The sequence below is a fragment of the Pristis pectinata genome, chromosome 2, assembly GCF_009764475.1.
Source record: "Pristis pectinata isolate sPriPec2 chromosome 2, sPriPec2.1.pri, whole genome shotgun sequence".
Lineage (NCBI taxonomy): Eukaryota > Metazoa > Chordata > Chondrichthyes > Rhinopristiformes > Pristidae > Pristis > Pristis pectinata.
In genome coordinates this window covers 23,921,053-23,943,111 of record NC_067406.1, presented here as the reverse complement: position 1 = coordinate 23,943,111, position 22,059 = coordinate 23,921,053, and the positions used below count along the sequence as shown (strand labels likewise).

The 22,059-nt window shown below is 40.8% G+C and overlaps 1 protein-coding gene across 1 annotated transcript; it reads right to left on the bottom strand.

Annotated features, from left to right (window-relative positions):
* Positions 1–708: 708 nt before the first annotated feature.
* Positions 709–16,352, bottom strand: tspan36 (tetraspanin 36). Its single transcript, XM_052042534.1, has 7 exons — positions 16,108–16,352; positions 9,002–9,193; positions 6,922–6,996; positions 5,627–5,722; positions 4,134–4,277; positions 2,251–2,334; positions 709–1,677 (listed from the first exon to the last, which is right to left on the bottom strand). Exons 1-7 carry the CDS (start codon positions 16,165–16,167, stop codon positions 1,588–1,590), a joined length of 741 nt encoding a protein of 246 aa, XP_051898494.1. The 5' UTR covers positions 16,168–16,352; the 3' UTR covers positions 709–1,587.
* Between the last annotated feature and the right edge of the window lie 5,707 nt (positions 16,353–22,059).

The following is a 22,059-nucleotide window of genomic DNA, read 5'->3' as shown; positions in this document are numbered from 1 at the left end:
TGCAATGTAAAGTTATTCAAAATTATGGCTTGTAACCATTTAAATGTACACATCCATGCTAGCTCCTGTCCCCTGCTCAAATGAAGTCTTTAAAAAACAAAATCTCAAAAATTTGCACACATTTCCAGTTGTCTCAGACACTTGGGCTGTAACTATCCCAAATTTGAATTACATTTTCCATCAGCATCCAGAAGCTTACCAGGAAGAAACATGGCAATTCACAGATATAACTACCACCATTGAAAATTCCCTAAGTGCCATCACACTATCTGCAGGACCACCATCTTATGATAGGTTCTAGCCAGTGATGCATGAGAAATTGCATCCCTTCCCTCAAATTCTGAGATTAACTACAAACTAAAGCACTAGCTAAACCAGTGCAAGCTTCAGATTAAAAAAAATTCCTTTCGTCCAATCTATGCAACTAAGAACTGAAAAGATAAGCAGTCTTAAGAATCTTTGACCTGATATGTTAATAGTATATCAGAACAGACCCTTCACCCCAGTGTCTGTGCTGAACTAAACCAGTTCTCTTCTGCCTGTAAATGATCCATGTCAAAGCCTCTGAAACACCACTATTGTATTTAAATTTCTACAGATGCTACCCAATTGTTGAGCTTTTCCAGCATTGTTTCAGACAAGCTGGATATTACAGAAACGATTCCAAAGAAATGCTTTACATAATTAAAATATCTTAACTGCTGCAAAAAAAGCATTGATTTTTTATTAACATTTTGCATTTTACATGTCCATGTGAACATTAAAAGCTAGATAGAAAGCCAGGTCCCCCAGCCAGTCACAGATTTATAGCCAAGGCTTGCAATTGAACAATAGCAAACATCAATTCAAGAAATTGCAATTAAAAGCAAGACTAGAAATATCTTATTAACAAGGATTAATGGGGAAAACAAATTAAGAACTCAATTTTCTGAAGATTATAGAAAATATAAGCACTTCAGTCAAAATTCCAAACCCAAAGTGTATTGTCAGCAACAATTCCAAAACAAGTCAGATTGAACAACTTAACTACAAATTATTGGAAAGCTTTTTCTTATCATTAAGTGCAACAATTTACCCATCAGTAGTTGAGTCTTATTCAGGCATTTGTGACAGAACTAGTTTAAGGCAAACAAGTGCAGGTGGTTACAGTAGTCTTAAAAAAATAAGGAAAGTAGAATCCTTTGATTAGGGTCCTTTGGTGGACCAAACCAGGAGCCCCTCCCCAAAATCAACCAGAAGCAAAATGAAAGAGAAAGAGGTCATCCAGATGGTTAAATTCAGGAAGATCCCTTAATCTCTCTTCTCTCCTCTCCCACCCCCCCCCCCAAAAAAAAACAGTTGTTCCACTTGGTTGCAATACTGCAACTCAGTGAACAGGCACAAAGGGGAGAAGAATGCAATAGATGATCTGCACAGAATTTAGCCTAGTGTTTCAATTAGCCACATAGCTTTTTAAAGAAAAATGCTTTGTAATGATTCCCATTTTACAAAAAACACAAATTGGTGGATCTATACGTTCTTATACTTGTTAACAGTGCAATAGTTCTTAAGAGTAGTCTTCTTAAATCTTCACAGCTTAGATTTCCTTCAAGCATATGTTCCACCAGATGGGATTGGTTGGTAGCCCGTCTCTCGTCGTCGGCAGGCGAGCACACAGATGCTGATCATGCCAAAAAACTGGAAGGGGAAGAAAGTGATTTAATGTACCTGTATATGTACAAGTAGAAGCTTGTTTACCAGCATGGGCCAGGATTAAAACAGATTAACTGCCACCAGCAAGTCTAGTAGTTGCAAATAGCAGCATACAGTTGTGCAACTAAAGGAGCTGCAACTTCACTGTTCCATCAACTTGGGCATTGTCTGTGTGGAGTTTGCAGGCACTTTGACCACATGAGATTTCTCCAGGGTGTTCTGGTTTCCTCCCAATGCTGAAGAGGTATTGGTCGGTAGGGTACTTTGTTACTAAATTGCCTGTAGTATATGGGCAAGTGGTAGAATCTGGGAGAGAGTTCAGGAATGTGGAGAATAAGTTACAGGGAAAATAAGTCAGTGGGGGTGAAATGAAATTGCACCATCAGCTGGACTCAAATGGGCCAATGCCAATTGCTCAAGCCTGTGGGTAGCATTAGAAAATCCTGGTTTAACCAATACTGGATTCTTGGGAGTTTTGTGTTTAGAAATCCAGTTTAGGATTCCTCCCCTCAGTGTACCAATGTAGTTTATTAATAATAAAAAATAAAAAAAAATCACCTGAATAATGGCAAATCCTAGGATGATCAGCATAGCATAGCTCAGAATAGATTCCAACCCATTCTCCAACTTGGGCTCACATCCCTATGGAAAAAAAAACTTAATGAAGCTACAGAACAAAAGTGTGGTTTCTAAAAGCACAGTCTAACCAAAATAAATGTTTTATTCCTGCTTGGTCACCTCCAACTTTAGAATGCCTCTAGCCCTGGTTAGCCTTTTGAAAAGGCACCCTATATTTTATGTTTTTAAGTTCCTGTTCCCCATTGTGCTTGATACTAATGATGGTGAGCCAATGACACACTTATATTGGCACAAATCCCTCCACATGGATATTTCCTCCAACCATCTGCCAGTCCATTCATTAACATTTCCTTAACTCCACAGTACCAATCACCTCCCTACCTTGGTCTTCTGGAGAGAAATTTCAATCAGTTAAGTTTTCTTACCTGGAATATTTTTGTACACTGACAAAGTGTTACAAGACAATTGTCAATGAGAATTTCCAGTGTAAACCAAAAAGCTGAAGTCAAACTTACTGACAAAGATCTCAGAACATGTCCATTTGCAAGTGTGCACACTCAGATATTCCCCAAAGCTACTAAGAATAGTTCAGTTGTTATTTTAGATTCTGTATTTGTGGTTTAATTTTACAATTAGCTCAAGTAATATATTGTTCTCGGGTCCAGCTGAACAAATCTATTTGCATTAGGTAATCCTTCCCATTCAATTTAAAGCTGGTAGCAGTGGGTTGGAGGATGAAGACTCAAGGGCCAGACACTAGGCATATGGGCAAGGACATGGATCACCTAATGGAGAAATGAAGGATTTTCCACTTTAAAATGTTACTACTGAATTGACATGCAGTCAAAAAGGTGTTCATGTTGAGAGGCACCTGGGTATCCTCAAGTCACTGAACAGATGTACTCTAATCTTGCAATGTACTGAGTGCAATAGAGGAGGTATCTTGCTCCAATTATGGGGAGCTGATGAGCCAACGTCTAGAACTGTGTACAGGTCTGGGTTCCCCACTGCAAGCAAATTGTTCTTGGGTGGAGGGAATGAAGCAAAGATTCAGATGGATTCCTGAAAAGGCAGGGTATTCTACAAGATAAAGCACACTGGGCTTTTACTCAAGAAATGAGGCAAATCTCACTAAACATAACTGGACATGGTAGATAAAGCAATGTGGTTTCCTCACTGGGTTGACTGGAACCAGCAGTCATTTAGGACTGATACAATTTTTTGTATAGGGGAAAATCAGGGCTATGGGGCAAGTGCAGGAAAGTGTTGCAAAAGTACAGATCAGCTGTGATCTGATCAAATGCTGCAGCAGGCATGAGGGAGAGGAGATATGGCTTACTGACTCCATTTCTCAGATTAATATTCTAGTAGTTTACCCGATGCCATAAGGCACAAAAATATGGAAGCTTCTCACTTGAGACAAATCCATTCCATGATGGATAGAAAATCTGGCTCTAACCCTAAATCAGATGTTATTCCCAATACTGCCCCTTCACAATGTTATATCCTTCAATATAAGTGACACCTTGTGAAAATACTTAGTGTTATCTTGAATCAGAAAGGATTGGGAAGTCATTGATTGCACTAAATTTACTCAAAATAGTTTGACAATGAGCAGCAGGAAAGCAGCATTTCATCAGACTTTGTTTCTTCAAATTGAAATTTGGGCAAATTCAAATAATACCACGTTGGGCTGTGCCTTATTTGCTTTGATTGAAATCAGGTTTTAAACCATTTCCCAACCAACTGTCCATCAAACCATTTCACACAAATTCCATTTAAAAAAGCACAAACACATTTGCAGTGCTAGAAGTGTTGCCGCCAATCACAAGTGGAAAGGAGGCTGCAAATTTGAAACCTACAGTGTTGAGCAGCTCAGGATGACTTGGGCTGCCTGTGCAGTTGGAAAATCCAGTCTTACAGCAGCTAATGGGTATAGTCTTGTTCTTTTTGAACCACTCAGTTTTTTCCCAGTAGGTATAGTTCCAAACTCCACAGCACTGCATCTGAAGGACAAACACATTGAAACTATTAGGACTAGTTTTATTCTTAATACATTCAGAGCCCCAGTGCAAATGTTTCACAACAAATACATGCATTGCATATGCTACCAAATGTCAATATTTCAGCCAAGCCAAATTATTGATCACACTGACAGTTGGCCAGGGGTTCAAAGTACTGGCTAGCCTCCGTGCATACATTCCAAATTTCCCAGTGTTGCAGACACAAAGTACCAGATAGCCTATGGATCAGATGAGGATTCATCCAACCTTTTCTGCTGCTAGAACACAATTCCAGTGTTCCTCAACATGCAAAGTATCCATACATTCAACTTCATGATGGTCAGTCATCCATCTGAATGGAGCAACTGATCAAGAATGTTGTTTTAATTTGCACAAGTTAAATTGATTTTAAATTGTATTGGTTTAGTTTTAAATTATGATTAGGCATTTGGAAATTGCGTAGACACCTACTAACGGACTGTCAGAAGGCCATCAGGACAGTCCACAGGCATGACCTTTGTTTCCATAGGGCAGAGCTGCCACTCAGACTTCACCTTGTGGAATGGTTGCAATAGTAAGGCCAGCAGGAACACCGGCAAGTGTGACCATATATCCTCCTGGCCCTCGATACATTAATCCAAAAGGACATGCAAAGGATAAAATAGAACTTTCCTCTGCCACATTTGTGCAAAGCACTGGATACATGACCAATGCTACAATTGTGACTGCTGTTAGAAAAAAAAGATTTGGTTGCAATCTTCTCGTTTGCCCATTGCAAATTTTCTTCCACTGGTTATTTTACCAAAGTTACACCACAAATACCAGTTACTTTCTAGTCAACATTTGTCAGATGTCTTCAAGAAATGCTTAACTTAGTCAACCCAGAACTATCCCAGTTACTGTGAGGAAGCTAGAAGATGCATGCTGAACTTTCAAATAGGTTGCAAGCCAAGGGAAATCTTGAAGAATGTTTATACAAACAAGCTTTCCTAGATTCCTGGCAATATCACCAACTTGGCAACTCATTGATGAATCTGCTCCTATCCCCCAACTGGGCCTTTAGAAGCAAAGATCCAAACTGTCACTAGTGAAGCTCATTCAAATCATATACTGCTACATTTCAAAGGATAAAGTTTGAGCTGTCATTGTGCAAGTGTTTGAACATAAAACATTTGTATTTTATAATTCAGTCCTTGTAGCAGAGGAGGCAGATTTTGTACAAAAGGAAAGGAGTCAATTGTAAAGGTTAATTTTTTGAATTTAAGGTCGTTTAGGGCAAATTAGCAAGTGTTGACAAACTGCCATAATGTGGGGTGGGATCATCTGGACTTAGTTGTAGACTGCCACATTACCTTTGTCTGAAAACTGTCCACCATTGCACTTTCTGGATTTTCCCCATCATATTTTGCAAAGACGTGCGACATGGACACCTCCAAACTTTTGTGGATCTATAGAAGAACAGTCAATTAGTCTAATTGTGGACAAATTGAATAACACATTTCCTTCCACACCCAAATAATTGGGAGCACAGGAACACTTACCGTAGTATTATTCCATGTTGACCTTCTTGCCAAATGGGGAAATTAAAGTTACTGAATGGTTAAAACAGGGCATAAATCATTATATTCTTGGCAGAATACATTAGTGTTTGTACTTACAGTACAAAGGTTTAGTTTCTTCAGTTTTCTTGTGTCCATGATCATTTATACAAAGATAGTTTGATATGATTTCAAGACTCCCCTTTAAGCATGCCATTTGGCCCATCAAGCCCACTTCATTTCTTGAAGTCATCATCTTTACCTTAGCATTATACCCACATCCATCAATTCCCTTAACATCCAGGAATCATCCTTCTGTTTGAATGCACTCACTAAACCTCCACAGCCCTCCAAAAAGATTCACCAAACCCAATGCAAAGTTTCTCACCCAAAATGGCCCATCCCTTGTTCTGATACTCAACCCCTGGTTCCAAACTCCTCAGCTAGGGGGCAAAACATCCTGTCAAGTCCTACAAGAGTTTCTAAAAAACGTCTCATTCTCCCAAACTGCAGAGAATACAGGCCTACTCTCAATCTTCACTCATAGGAACCCTTCACTGCCCTTCCAAGCCTCTGGTAAAAATAACAAAAGTGTACACAATACCCCAGGTGCAGAATCACCAAGGCCCTATCCAATTGCAATACAAAGTTAGTCTCAAGGCCTACATACTATTTGCCAAACAGCAATTTACTTATTGCACCGGCATGTTGGAATTGGAGTTGTGTACAAGGACCCTTTGTACATCTCACCACAAGGTGCATTTCAGTTTTGTGCTGAATGGACAACTTCATTCTCATTCCTCCTAATCCCTACCCCAATCTGCCAGGTTCTCACCCACCAGCTTGTCTATAGCCTGCCCTTCCTCAAAAGGATGTTGGTTTTGCATTAGCAAGCTTGAAACATTAGTTTGCCAAGACAATAAAAAAAAATTGATACAGATCAGAAATAGCTACCTCTGCATCACCCCCCCACCCTTCCCTCAAACCAACCCCACAAGAACAGATCCCTGCAGTATTCTACCAGTTATAGATCCAGCAATTTGCCTCGTTTCATCCAAATCACTGCATGTCAGGTGAAAAAATATTCAGCTACATTTGCTTTTAAGTACCTGTTTTTTGTAGATGAATCCCAGAACAAAGGCAGACACTTCTGCAGCAAGGATGACCAGCAGGATGAAAAGAAACTAAGAAAAATAATAACCAGAGGTTAGCAGTATTCCTTGTAGAATTTGTCCAGCATTTTCATCAAGCAAACAAAAAATAAAAAATCCATGCTAGGGATAGAAAGACCTCACTGAAGTGCCATTTGACAAGTTGATTGTTGATCTTAAAAAAAATCCCACATCTCACTTAGCCTCTTAAGTGAGAAGGCATTACAATGCAACATTTGCCAGTTGCTTGAACCCACCTGCAATAGAACCAGTTACCATGGCAAAGTGTTATCTAGACTTTTAGCAGTTATACAGATAAGGCAGGCCTGAACTGCCACCCTAGAGTGTTTCATGGCACCAGCATCAAGTATGTGGAAACTAAATTCCCCCCACCAAGCCTATTGGAGCAAGTGATTTTTCTACTAGAGCAGGGTTAGATGACCAGTGTAGTTCCTATTTGTGTTAGAATCAGATGGCAAGAATGAAGAACTTAATTGGACTGCAAGCCAATTAAGAGCCAGCCATGAAATAAAGTCATTCCTTGCTTTTTGCATGGTTGGATGCAATTGGAGGGGAGAAACATACCAAATAAAAACAAGCAAAACTCTAGGAATTAAATAAAGGCCAGTTAAGAAAAGTCATCTTGTAGAATCTAGTATTCAATTCGTCTTTAACATTTAGGTCTAGAATGTATTAATGTTTGGTTCATTTGTACCAAGTTCCCAAATCACTCATCTCCATATTTGGCATTGAGCTTTTCAGTCCCTTAGCTCAAGTTAAATAAAATACTGATGTTTTCTTCACTCAATGATAAGTTTATCAGAAGGGAAACAGATTGATCAGTTTTAGACCAGAAAACTGTTTTTTTTCATTTTCCACTATGCCACATTTGAGCAACTCAGACCACTTCCCCTTCCCAAAATACGATGACCACTTCAATTTTATATTTGGATATGCAAGCAGCTACTGCAATCTGGATCAAAATAGAAGTACACCTAGTTCTCAGTTTTTGTCTTCTGAAATGTTTTCCTTCAGGAAAAATGGCTTCCCCTCTGATGTAGAGGATGATGTCTCTTTCCTCCTCCCCCTTCCCCCCTACAGAACAGAGATTGTTCCCCTAGTTCTCACCTTGGCACCCAATGTTTGCTACTTCTGCCAGCTCTAATGGATTCCACCAACATCTACATATTACCCCCCCACCCCCCCCCCCCCCCACTTTTCTGCAGGGAAAGACGACTGCCTTGTCTACTCATCTCTAACCCACTTCCCTAAAATAGTAGGAGATGCAATACTTGTTCTTACACCCCTCCCTCACCATCTGGTTACCCAAACAGCCCTTCCAGGTGAGGCAGAGAGAGAGAGATGTACGCCTCCAGCCTGGCCAAATGCATTCAGTGCCTGTAATGTGGCCCCTTCACTAGACTGGCAAGACCAAGTGTAGACAAGGTGACCATTTTGCAGAGCATCTGAACCATGTCCAGAAGGCACCTTCAGCTCCTGGTTGCATGTCATTGCAGCTTCCCTTCACACACTGACATTGCCATCCTCTGCTGCTACAGTGAGGCCAAATGCAAAGGCAGATGTGCAGTTTAAATTGGCATCATGGTTAGCAGACATTGTGGGATGTTCCACAGCCCCTGTCATGCCCCTCTCCTCATTTCTATAATTTGACCATCTTTCCTCAGTCCTGATGCAGTGTCTCAACCCAAAACATTGACTATCCTTTTGCTTCCACAGATGCTGCTTGACCTGCTGTCCCCCTCCAGTTGTTTTTTGCTCAACTCCAGGTTTAACCGATAATTTGGGACTTAGTGACAGGTAGCTCATTCCCCCCCCACCCTACAAGATCAACAATGGGAATCTTTACCCCACCCCCAAGACGACTGTAAGAAATCTCAACCAGGCAAAGCAGTAACTTGGATATTAGCACGTTACTTTGTTTCCAAATTGGGAACCAGGAGTCAGTAGCTGACGAGGCCCAAGATCTTTACCTATAGAAAACCAGTTAAACACCAAATTGGTAGCAAATTCCACTCACCAATCCCAATCCACAGCGAGACTCCATCAGGGTAGCACAACATCCAATGATTCCAATCAAAAACATCACAAGTGCTATGCCAATGATCACTATAGCTGGGAGCACAGTGAAGTGGCCTTCAAAGAGGTGGGTATAGTTTTTGTAGGTTGATAACAAGGTGACTCCTACATAAGTGAGCACACCTCCTGCAGCCTGTAAAACAAGAACATCTGCAATCAAATCAAAGTCATTAGGAAGTAGAATATTATTTTGGTTTAATCGCTCAGGTGATGTGGACAAATCTAAGAGGATGACTAGAGCAATATTTCCATAAAGGCTATAGGATAATTAACATGGACACAAGTAAATTCAGAGATAGAATGGAAGTGAAGAAAGTGATCAAGGTTAAAAGCAGCTTGACTAAAGTGGATTTTGAAATTGAATTACAATTTCAAGAACTTAAAATTAAGCATGCTGTTATCAATGAGATCTAGTGCTTGATTAAGGTAGCCTGGTAAAGTGAGAAGTGACCCTACAAACTGGCTTTTGAAGCAGCCCATGGTCCCACTCATCTTAATGAATCCCACCTTCACGATAACTATTGTACAATTGTATACGTCAGTGGATACCAGAGATCAAAAACTGAAGTGGCCTCAAGAGGAGGTTTGGGAGAACTGAAAATCTTACAAAACAGACTAGGTGTAGTAAATGGAATTATAACACAGGCAAACAAAGCTAGTTTGCTATGATTATTCGCTACAAATCAATAACCAAATTCCACCTCCCCCTCCACCAAAAGTAGTGGTGCTTTTAGATGTTCTACGTAGCTTCTTAGCTGGATTATAAGAAATCTCACTTCCTACAACCAAAACCATGACTATCCCTCTTACCAGGTCCCAAATTCTACACTGGCCAAAATTTCACTCAATATTGCATTCTTCCTGCTCTGCAACCACATGGTCATTGCAGATTCATAAACTAATTACATTTTACTAGATCCATGTAGCAAATGTGGCTGATGAAGTCATATCTAAAAAGTTCAACATCAAGTGTACAAACATTTAATTTTATATACAAAAGGCCAAATAGTGCACTATTTTTATATTCCAAACTAGACAAATTTCAGCCATTTGAAGGCTGCAGTCTTAGCCATCTTGGGTGAGGTCGAAGGCTCCCTGATATTGTGAATGTAAGCTTGACGAATTATTGCAGTGCATCTTATAGATAGTACATCCCGCAATCATTGTATTAGTTCTGGTTGAAATTTAGTCACCAACACAATTGCATGTAGTGGTGTTAAAAAGTGTTCTTGAAATACATCAGGGCAAGAATGATTGGCACATTCACTGCAATTTAGTGAACAATCCCACCCTGATTTGAGGTGGAGGGGTGGTAGTGGAGGGAAAAGAGAGAATGGACAAGCTGGTTCAACTCGGGCCATTGACAAATACCACCACCACTCCAATCCATCTGCCAAGCCTACTTGCAATGCCAGAGTCACCCCTATTACATTTGGAATATTTATAATGTCAGCTTATTCCACATTTTCCACTAATCATTGTGGCTGTTACAATAAATGCTGACAACCAAGCTGCAGTCAAATGCATACAACACAATGGTGCATGTTAGAGTAGCACAGGCAAGTATGCTTCATTGTCTGTGACCCAACTGGACACTAGTTTGCTTTTGGTAATAATGCATTTCCTCTGACAAGCAAAGTCTTGAATGATAAACCACAGCAATTTGGTTTTGCACTTGCAATAATATTGCATTGCTCACCCTCTCAAGGGGGAACCAATATTCCTTGGGCTTCACACTAGTTTTAAGTAGACTTTGCTATCCTCAAGATCTTGATGATTATTTAAAGATCAGTTGTTACTACCACGTGCTCTTAAAGTTTCCCAGTTGAAAGAACAATAATGTTGGTTCCACTTACTACTAGAAGCTGGTTCTGAAACAGTTACTGCAAGCCTAGGCCAAAGATATGACAGTTTCAAATTCTAGTCCAAGCTTGAATGAATTAGAAGCAAAAGGATTTGTAATGGGATGGAAGGTAGCTTGTGATAATGCTGTAGTGTTCATTAATCCCTAAACTGCACTGTTACTGCCTGATAAACTGTTGGAATCAGAGTGGGGAAAAATTAGGAAAACCTTGATGCTTGCTGGCTTCATTGTTCCTCGAGATTGGGACAGAAATATTTCAGGAATTGATTTATTGAATTGAGCCACAATAATCACACCCATTTGACAAAACTCCACCCCCCCCAAAAAAAAAATCTGAAGTGTTACAAGCTTGTGCTTTGTGACTAGTCAGGTCATTGGTCCTGCCTCCAAGTGTACTGTTGTCTTCGTGTTTTCATTAAAAAGTCTAATTTTCTGCCAGTTGCACCACTAAAACATGTTCCATTACTAAGAAAAGTTGTCTGTGAGCACCTTTCGATAGGTTAACATTTCAAAACCTGCCAGGCAGGTGCTACAGTTCAGTAAGCATTTCTTAGATAAGAAATATCAAAGTTCACATAATTCAATCTGGTGCCAAATATCAGAGCCACTGGAATTTGCACACCACTCAAATTCACTTGGACCATTTGACATTTCTCTCCCTTTTCCTTGAGAAGTCTTCATTTCAATGGGTCAACTGACATTCTCTACAAACCCACCTAGGCTACACTACTTCCCACTGTCCCTTGCAAGGATGCCATTTCTCTCTCCTCGTTTCTGTCTCTGCTCGAGAGCTTCTGCTCCAGGATATACGAAGTGTCCTTGTTCCATGAAAGATGGCTTCCCTTCTACTGTGGTTGATTGGGCCCTCTCACATTTCTTTCCCCTCCCCACCCCTCCCAGACTTCTGCTTTCACCCGACCTCCTGCCAAAAAGAAAGTCCCCTAGTCCTCACCTTTCACCCCACTAGCCTCTGCATCATCCTTCATTTCTGCCAGCTGCAACAAGATCCCACCACCAGCCATATCTGCCCCTCCCCACCTTCTGCAGAGAAGACTCTCTGCAACTCCCTGGTTTGGTCCTCCTTCTTAACCCACCCCTCCCTGACCTCGTTTCCCTGCAACTGCAGGGAGGTCCAACACTGATTTCCACACTTCCTCCCTCACCATCATCCAGGAACCCAAATAGCCCTTCCAAGTGAGGCAAAGATTTACATGCATCTTCAAGCTTGTCTACTGCATTCAGTGATTGCAATGTGACCTCCTGTACATCAGTGAGACCAAGCAGAGACTATGCACTGATTTGTAGAACACCTGTATTCCATCCCCAATGACCATTCCAAGTTAATGGATGCATACCATTTGACTCCCCTTCATGCTCCCACACTGACTTATCCATACTCTGCCTTCTCCACTGCCAGAGTGGAACCTAATGCAAACTAGAGGAACAACACCCCTTTGTACTTGGAAAGTCTACAACCCAATGGCATTAATGTTGAATTTACCAATTTTAGATAACCCTCACCTCTGGCATGGTCCGTCTCTAATACTGATCCTCTCCAGTCCTCCCATTTGTGTCTCTTTTCCCCTCAACATCATCCATTTGTATCACCCCCCCCCTTGATTCCATCTACCTACTACCCACACATTTCACCCACTAGCTCTCCAAAACTTCCCCCCCCCCACCCACCAAAAAAAATAAAAAGTGCCCTTCACCTCCCCCAATGGTTTCCATCATCCTTGCACAATTCTAGCACTGGTACCCTTTGTGTTCCTGCTCATTACACACCAGCTGTCTCCACCATCACCTCCTTCATTTCCAGGAAGATCATTTTTTATGTTCAAATAGAAACTGCTCCTGGTATCACTCACTGAATTACTTGAGTGACTTAAATTACTTAAAAACACTTCCCCTGCACATCCAACCTCCAGTTACAGAAAAAGTTGAATTGAAATTTAAATGAATGACTTTCCTCCTTCTGTTACCATTACAAGGCAATTTGTTTTGTTGATTGGAGAAGGACAAATGGTCTTATTATCAGACAATAAGAAAATGTTGGCAGCACAAGAATTAGGAGTGGCAAGAACTATTATACTTAAATTTGGATTGTCCAAGACTTATTCCAGCACATGAGCATAGCCAAGACCAGCAAAGATTTCTGCAGGGTTTATAAAAAGCTTTTGGATTTTTGCATCTTTGTTACCCACAGGCAGTGTGCCAGAAGACTGAAGGTTAATATTCCTCTACTTAAAAGCAGCAGGGATAAGCCAGACGAAACTTGATGGCCTGTAGTTACAGTAGTTGGGAAATAATTGGGGAAAAATTCAAAGGGACAGTATTTGTATACATTTGGAAAGTCAGGGGCTGATCAGAGATAGCATGGCTTTGTGCAGAAAATCCTGCCACACAAACTTGAGGTGGTAACCAAGATGAGTGAACGAAGGCAGGGTGGTAGACTTGGATGTAGGAGGTGTGATTAGCAATTTTGCAAGTGACATACATTGGCGTTGTGGATAGTGAGGAAGATCTAGGCCTACAGCAGGATATAGATTTAATGTAAAGTTGGGTGGAGCAATGGAAAATTGAATTTAATGCTAAAGTATGTGATGTATTTTGGGGAAGCCAAATAGGGGTAGAACCTATACAGCAAATAATATGGTGCCAAGGAATGTTGATGAACAGAAGGATCTTGAGGTTCAAGTTCATAGTTTCCTGAAAGTGGCAACACCAAGACAGTGAAAGTATAAAGGCAAGCATGCCATAGGAGAGAGTATAGAATGTAAAAGTTGAGACATTATGTTGTAACTGTACAAAACACTCATTAGACTTCATTGAGTATTGTATGCAGTTCTGCTCATGCAACTACAGGAAGGATGTGATTGTGCTGGAGAGAGTCCAGTGGAGGTTTACTAAGATATTACCAGAACTGGAGGACTTTAGTTATGGCTGCCTTTGTTTTAGCGAAAAGCAGAGGTGATCCTAGAGGCATATCAAATTGTAGGAGGGATAGAAAGGGCATTAGTCAGAATCCTGCCCCACCCCTACAAATGAGGCATTTCATTTAAAACAGGGAGTTTGAGGGGAACTTCTCTTCAAAATAGTTGATATCCAGAACTCACTGCCAGAGGTGGAGTCAGATAAAAATCACTACAGTTAATAGCAATTTCAACAGGCAAGGGATAGAAGGATACAGACCTAGTGCAGGCAAATAGGAAAGGCCAGCAATGGCACAGGCTGAACAACTGCAATGCATAAGATGGAGGCATTTGAACAATATTGTCAGGCTCCTGCTAGTTTTGAGTTGCTGTTGAGAATCGGACAAATGTTAACGGGCATATTGTGTCATCCAAAAAAAATCACATCTCCTGCAAATCAGACAGCACACATACAATTGAATTGTTTGAGACATAGAACATAGAAAACCTACAGCACAAATCAGGTCCTTCGGCCCACAAAGCTGCACCGAACATGTCCCTACCCCAGAAATTACTAGGCTTACCCGTAGCCCTCTATTTTACTCAGCTCCATGTACCTAAGTCTCTTGAAAGACCCTATCGTATCTGCCTGCATTAAATACCACCTTCAACCCAAAATTTAAAGGAGCAATAAAACAAGCGCTTCAAATTCACGTTAAGATAATTTTCCACAAATCCCTTTAAAGGGCAAGGCAATGTGTGAACCAACACTACTCTTAAGTATAAGAGAGTTTCTCTTGATTAAAATCAAAGTACTGGAGGTATTGTCAAAAGAAAGTTAAATTATTGTCCTCCATTATGTAGACTGCATGCTGCAACTTATGTATTTACTGGAAGTGCACTAGTCCAGGCAAGAGGAGAAAGTGTATTGCTCTTGATGCATGCTTTAGTGTTGAAAAGCTCTGGGTAGAGTCAAACATTACAGGTGGTCTGTTTATAGATGACATGTGGCTGGTCCAAGTTTATAATCAAATAATCACCCAAGAGTGTTCTTTCTATTTCTTCACTTTTCATTATACAGTCACTGGCAAGGCCAACGTTTCTTGGCTTATCACCACCTTAAGCATTTTGAATGCTGGAGTCCTTCAGTGAAGGTACACCCCCACAATATTATGCAGGGAATTCCAGGATTCAGACAGTGACAAAGAAGTATAGCTGATGATTTTACAGGGGCTGTTGACAAGTGGTACTAACAGCAGAAGGCCACTTTAAAAGAATGATCAAAGACATGTCAGATGACATACATTCATCTGTCCTTATACGTTTCAAAACTTCTTTCTATCCTCCTCTAGAAACAATTCCACCTGGTAAATAGCAACAGCAGACTCAAATATGGACGTTATCCACTCATTACAACAACACATTAAGTGAAATTTCCCTTTCATATATTCAATACAATTCTGCTCACTCTTTCATGTTGGGTTACTAAGATTATAGCAGGTTGCTTACTGCAGACGCAATTCCCCATTTTCTCCTTTCATAAACAGGAGTCACGTTTGCCACCCTCTAATATACAAGAACAATTCCGGAGAATAACAGATCCAAGTTTGAGAGTTACTTTCAAATAGACGTAGAAAATGATTCGTTGTTGTATTAGTATAGAACGAGTCTCTCTTCCCCTCCCCCCCCCCCCCCCCCCCAAAAAAAAGACAATGCTACACGGATTTGAACAGAACAAATATAGTGCTAAAATGAAACTGGGACCATCTCCACAAAGCGTCTACGGCGTTTTGGTTTCCAAATTGGTCGATTTGAAAAAGTTTACATTACAAAACGTTCGGCCGACAACAATTGCACTTCACTACAATTGACCTGTGTGATACATAGCGTACAACAGTTTTTATTGAGGGAAAGGGGTGGGGGAAGGAATTCCGAACTAGCCTGGGCCAGTGATCTCTGAAGTGAAAGAGAAGAAGATACAGCAAACAGGGTTTTGTATTTCATAGTGTATCGTTACAAAATTATGCTAAAAATTTATGCTAAAGATGCAAGAAAAGTTGAACCAGATTTCGTGGACCTCGAGCAAGCTACAATGTCGGGTCGTATCGAGATAACGCCCAACCTTACAGTTAGAAAGCGGAAGCCATTCGATCAGCGCGTTGTTATAAACCCCTGCGAATTACGGGAATGCATTAGCAGCGAAACTGACCAACAGCACAAGCATATGTTAAGAGAAAGACATTTAAATGTTCATTACATACAGATACTCACCCAGAAAATGAGGCTGATGAGAAGCAGGACGGTCTTGGAGGTTATCACACCACAATCCATGGTGTCTACAGGCAACTTGGTAAAACCAACAACTAGTACTGAAACACAAACCAACGCTATCCCTACCACCACTTTTCACTTCCTCCTTCTCTATCTGCTGATTAGATCACATTTGGTGACATAAACTGCACATGACTAATTATCCCGAGTTGACCGAGAACAGAGCGGATTGCGGGGTCCTAGCGCTCTGCCGGTTAACGGAGCAATGATGTCAGAGCCAATGATTTCCATCGCTTCTCTCTCCCTCCCTCCGATTTTTTTTTATTATTGCAAAGCTTTGACTTTCAGTTTGATAAATGCTCGACTCAATAGCAGACTATCCAAATGGCTACTGTTGAAGAGTATTGTTTGACAAACTCTTCTCGTAAAAGCTCATTATTACACCATGAGAATTTGATATTGTCACTCCAGTGTGGTAAGAAAAATTATTTGTGGCTGATGTCTTACTTTGCCTCCCAAAGCTATTCTTCTTGTTGGACCCTTGAGTGTCTCTAAGTTAAATGATCAGCACAGATTCTTAGTTCACTTGTCATTCATTCAGTCACTGGGCTACCGAACGGCAATCAGAATTTGGAATCCAGCCACATGTATCTCTTCCAGTTTGGAATATCGCAAAAGGCTGAGAAACCTGGGACTTTCAGGAGTTATGTGACCAACTACTGTAGTAGGTGATTTCTGACAGACCACTGGAGGAGATGGCAAAGCAATTTAACACTTGCATCCCAACAATCTAAGTTATGAATTTATTTGTAGACACAGGAGACTGCAGATGCTGGGATATTGAGCAAAAAACAGTTAGTGTTTCAGGTCAAGACCTGCATTAGGACACACACTTATTTTATTTTATTTGAATTTATTTGTCTCTACCTGAAATGAGAATCAAGTGAGAATCATCTTTGCACAAAAGCCAAGCTGTTTAAAAATGTTTTTAAAAGCATATTAGCTTCTGTTTACCATCAGTAGGACTAGATGGAAACTATAGCAACTTCCTCCAATGACTATTCCAAAGCTTTGCCTCTGAAGGTTACACCCTTTGAATCAAAAGGTTGAGAGTTGAAGTTCAACTCCAGGAACATGTGCACAAATGTACAGAGCAAATTTTCAACACCATTCAGGACAAAACAGCTCATTTGATTATCTCCTAATCCACCACCTGATTCTTGGATATAAAAAAGTATCCTATATGATCAGTCAGTTTTTTTTAATTTATTGATTTTCCAGGATCTGAACAGGCCTGCTAAGTCCAGCATTTATTGCCCCTTAATTACCTTTGAGAACATGAAAAGAACAAGATGCTGAAGGAACTCAGCAGGCCAGGCAGCATCTGTGGAGAAAAGCAGACAGTCAACATTTTGAATCAGGACCCTGCTTCAGGACTGAAGAAGGTGGGCCGAAGGGCCTGTTTTGTGCCGTATGGTTCCATGGGAAGCCCAATATATAGGAGGGAAAAACGGAGCAGTGATAGATCGACAAAAGAGGGAGGCGGGTGGGCACAAGTTGGTGACAGGTAGATGCGGGTAAGAGATAGTGACAGGCAGATAGGGGGAGGAGGGGAGAGCAGATCCACCAGGGGATGGGTCAAAGGTATGGAGGCAGACAACATGGTAATGTGGTTGAGAGTTGCAATGTAGTACTTACAAATCAAGGTGGTGTATCACTGAGATGGGAACATCCACATAGTATTTCTGTGTGCTGGCTGTCCTAGATATAAAAATTGCAGGTTTGAGAGATGCTTTCAAAGTAGCTTGGGCATTTACTGTAATGTATTTTGTAGATATTATGTACTGCAGCCATTCTGCTGCTGTGGAATTTAATGTATGTTTAAAGTGGTGGATGGGAACCCAAATAAGTGGGCTGCTTTGTCCTGGATAATGTTGAGCTTCTTGGGAGTTGTTCAAGATGCTCTCATCTGAGCATGTTCCATTATGCACCTGATTTGTGCCTCATAGTTTGTAGAAAGGCTTTGGGGTTGTTGGGATGTAATGATACTCAGCCTATGACCTGATGTGTAGCCACTCTATTTATGTAGTTGGTCCAATTGAGTTTCTGGTCAATGGTGATTCTTAAAACGTTGATGATATGGAACTTGGTGACAGTAATGTCAGTGAATGTTGAGGGTGGATGGTTATGCTTTCTCTTGTTGGAAGAGATCATTATCTAACACAAATGCTATTTGCCACGCATTAGCCCATGCCTGAATGATATCTAGATCTTGCTGCAAGCAGGCATGGGTTGCTAAATTGTTGAGGAGTTGTGAATGGAATTAAATATGAATCAACAGTGAACATTGCCACTTTTGACCTTACAATGGAAGGAAGGTCATTGATGAAGGAACTGAACATGGTTGAGCAGGGATTATTGAGCTCTGTCAATCACAACCATTTTCCTTTGTGCAAGGGATGACTCCAACCACCAAGGTGTTTTCCCTCCCCACTCCCCCCAAAAAGATCCCGTGGCATTATTTTACAGTAGAGGACAAGAGAGTTTATACCTGGGAACCTGAGCAATATTTATCCTTCAATTACCATCTAAAAAACAAAATCAGAATCAAATTTATTATCACTGACATATGACTCAAAATTTGTTTTGTGGCAGCAGTACTGTGCAGACATGAAAATCTATAAATTACAAAAATAAATAATGCACCAAAAAAAGCAATAATTAGGTAGTATTCATGGGATCATGGCCCATTCAGAAATCTGATGGCAGAGGGGAAGAAGCTGTTACTGAATCATTAGGTGTGGGTCTTCCCGCTCCTGTGTCTCCTCCCTGATGGTAGTAACGAGAAGAGGCACCACCTTTTGAAGATGTCCTTGACGGTAGGGAGGGTTGTGCCCGTGATGCAGCTGGCTGAGTCTACAACTTTTTGCGATATCTTGCCATTCCAACATTAGAGTCACAGAGTTCTACAGTACAGAAACTGGCCCGTTGACCTACCACATCGATGCCAACACTTTTGCCCACATTAGGACCATATCCTTTGTACACCTTGCCTTGTCTATTTAAGTGTCTGTCAAAATGCCTCTTAAACACAGTGATTATATCCGATTCCGCCACCTCCTCTGACAGCACATTACAGATATCAACCACTCTCTTTGTAAAAAACTTACCCCTCAGATCCCCTTTAAAACTCCTTCCTCTCACCTTACACCTCTGCCGTTGTTTTTGATAACCCTAGCACAGGAAAAAGATTTTGACTATCTACCTTATGTATGCCTCTCATAATGTTATATACTATCAGGTGATTAGTGATTGTGGGACCTTTCTATGCAGAAACTAGCTGCTACATTTAGAGCCTTAAAACCATGACTCCCCACCAAAAATATTCCTCTAACTTTGGGGTGTCCTGAGCTCATGGAAACATGATATGATCCAGTGAATTTATTTTCAGGTTTGGGCTTTTACACAATCCAACAACACACAAACGACCGGGATTCTGGAATAGAATTTCACATTCTCTCATGGTGGGATTTGACCTCTGGGTTGCTTATTAAATTCAGCAGCCATAATTCATTTTGCAATAACTCATTTTCTTTTTTCTCAAAGTTCTTCCTTTCTTTTTTCCTGGTAAGAAATGTTTTATCGTGCTTCAGCCATCTTTAGTCCCTTATGTTTGTGACAATGCAATGATGATTTACTCTAATAACCTAGCCACTCACTGATATCTTAATGGGCACTGTCCTTGAGAGTTCATTAAATAGGAATGGAAACTCCAGCTGATTTTTCCCTCCTTATCTCGAAGAAAAAGATAAAAAAATCTCCTGCAGACTCTTTTACTGTCACTGAAAATTTGATTCCCTCAGCTTAATTCCTCAACCATTGGAAATTGCCTCTCCCTCTTAAACCTGTCAAAACCCTGAACAAATAACCCTTAAATAAATTACATCAATCCACTTAAGTGTAAATTCCCATGCCTCATTTCCTTTCCCAAAACTAAAGCCAATGGAAATTGAACATAACTCCTGGTACTTAAAGATAACAGCAGTTTCCATAGCAAGCCAACTTTCTTCAATCACTGCCATATCTGGCATTGTAATTCATCCTAATTCCAGTGAATCACATACAAAGGAATATTAACGACCTTGACCTCCCATCAACAGTGAAGATGGAAACCACCACTGTGGCACATTCATGCACCTCCAGAACTATTTGGTAGGTATCAGGGCACATCTGGACACAGGAAATTTACACCATTCATCAATGTTACGCTTTTTGTTCTGTGTCCGACTGACTGCCACTGCAGATCATTGTGGAACATACCTAAGAATCCCAAATATTATTAGCACAGTGGTTTTCTGTCTCAATGTACTAGATATGCAGTGGAAGACCACCAGACAATGTAGTATATATAATATTGGTTGTGAACAATAATTGATGTTTTAAGGCTGTAATTCTTGGGCTGCAACATGTGTAGACAATACCAGAAGCAATCTATGAAAATCCCTTCAATAAACTATGAATAACTTGTCGGAGCTCCTCACATCTCAAGTGTACCAAGCTGTGCACTCTGAAATTGATTGCAAGTGGTTAACAACCCTCTGGACACACACATTATAGGCAGGATGCTTGAGTGTAATGTTTACAATGAATAGGTCTGGAAGGGTCACACACTCCAAAGGAATCAGTTAGGGTCCATCATTTCTCTGTGTGCTCCACCCTCATGATGATTTGTGTTCAGCAGGAGAAAGTGGCCCAGGGGATCTCAAGATGTGAACTTCAGTGCTTTTCCCCCTGTGAAAATTCTGCATTTATTTTTTATACAAATCAAAAGAAGCAGGTACTCTGGATTATGCTTCTCTCAAGGGCCTTGAGACTCTTTTGCAATGTTAAAGATTCTGTAAACTGTCCGTTGCAACAATTGGCGATAAGAATGGAAACAGGCACACTGGAATACAAATACAGAATTAAAACAACTGACATCAGAAGGCACCTGGCTCAAGCAGATTACTGTGAAAAAGGCCTAAGCAGGTTCAAAAATATAATGAGAAGGATTACAATTGCAGTCAGCACTTAGATTTATTAACAAATGAAAGAAATTTAAGACCGATTTTGTTCAGCCACCTTTCCTTGTTTTAAGGTAAAATTTGAGTGTCCGTACAATTATCTCAGTCTGGAACCTTAGCTTCTAAATCCTTATAAATAGCTCCCTCTGCAGGTCAGAAAGGTAGGAACTCAAGCATAGGAGGCACAAGAGATTGCAGACGCTGGAATCTGGAGCCACAAACAATCTGCTGGAGGAACTCTGCAGGTCAAGCAGCATCGACGTTTCAGTTCGAAACCTTGCATCAGTCCTGAAATATCAACAATTCCTTTCCTCCCAGAGATGCTGCTCGACCTGCTGAGTTCCTCCAGCAGATTGTTTGTTGCTCCAGATTCCAGCGTCTGCAATCTTTTCTCTCCATTAATTATGCTGTCTGAAGTGCAGGAACTCTGCCTCTTACAAAGAGAAATAGAAATGTCCAGTAGAAGACTAGAAATGAGTCCCAAGCTCCCTCCAACCTTCCAACCCCACCAGTAGTTGATATTCTGCTGTCACTATGTACTTAAATTCATAGATGAAAAAAATTCTTAAGCCAAACTGTCGTGTAGCGATTAGCGTAAGGATTTACAGCGCCAGCGACCCGGGTTCAATTGGGCCGCTGTCTGTAAGGAGTTTGTACGTTCTCCCCGTGTCTGCGTGGGTTTCCTCTGGGTGATCCAGTTTCCCCCCACATTCCAAAGACATACAGGTTAGGAAGTTGTGGGCATGCTATGTTGGCGCCGGAAGCGTGGCGACATTTGCGGGCTGCCCCCAGAACACTCGATGCAAAAGATGCATTTCATTGTGTGTTTCGATGTACATGTTCGATGTTACATGTTCAATGTAAATCTTCTTATCCACAAATGCTGCAG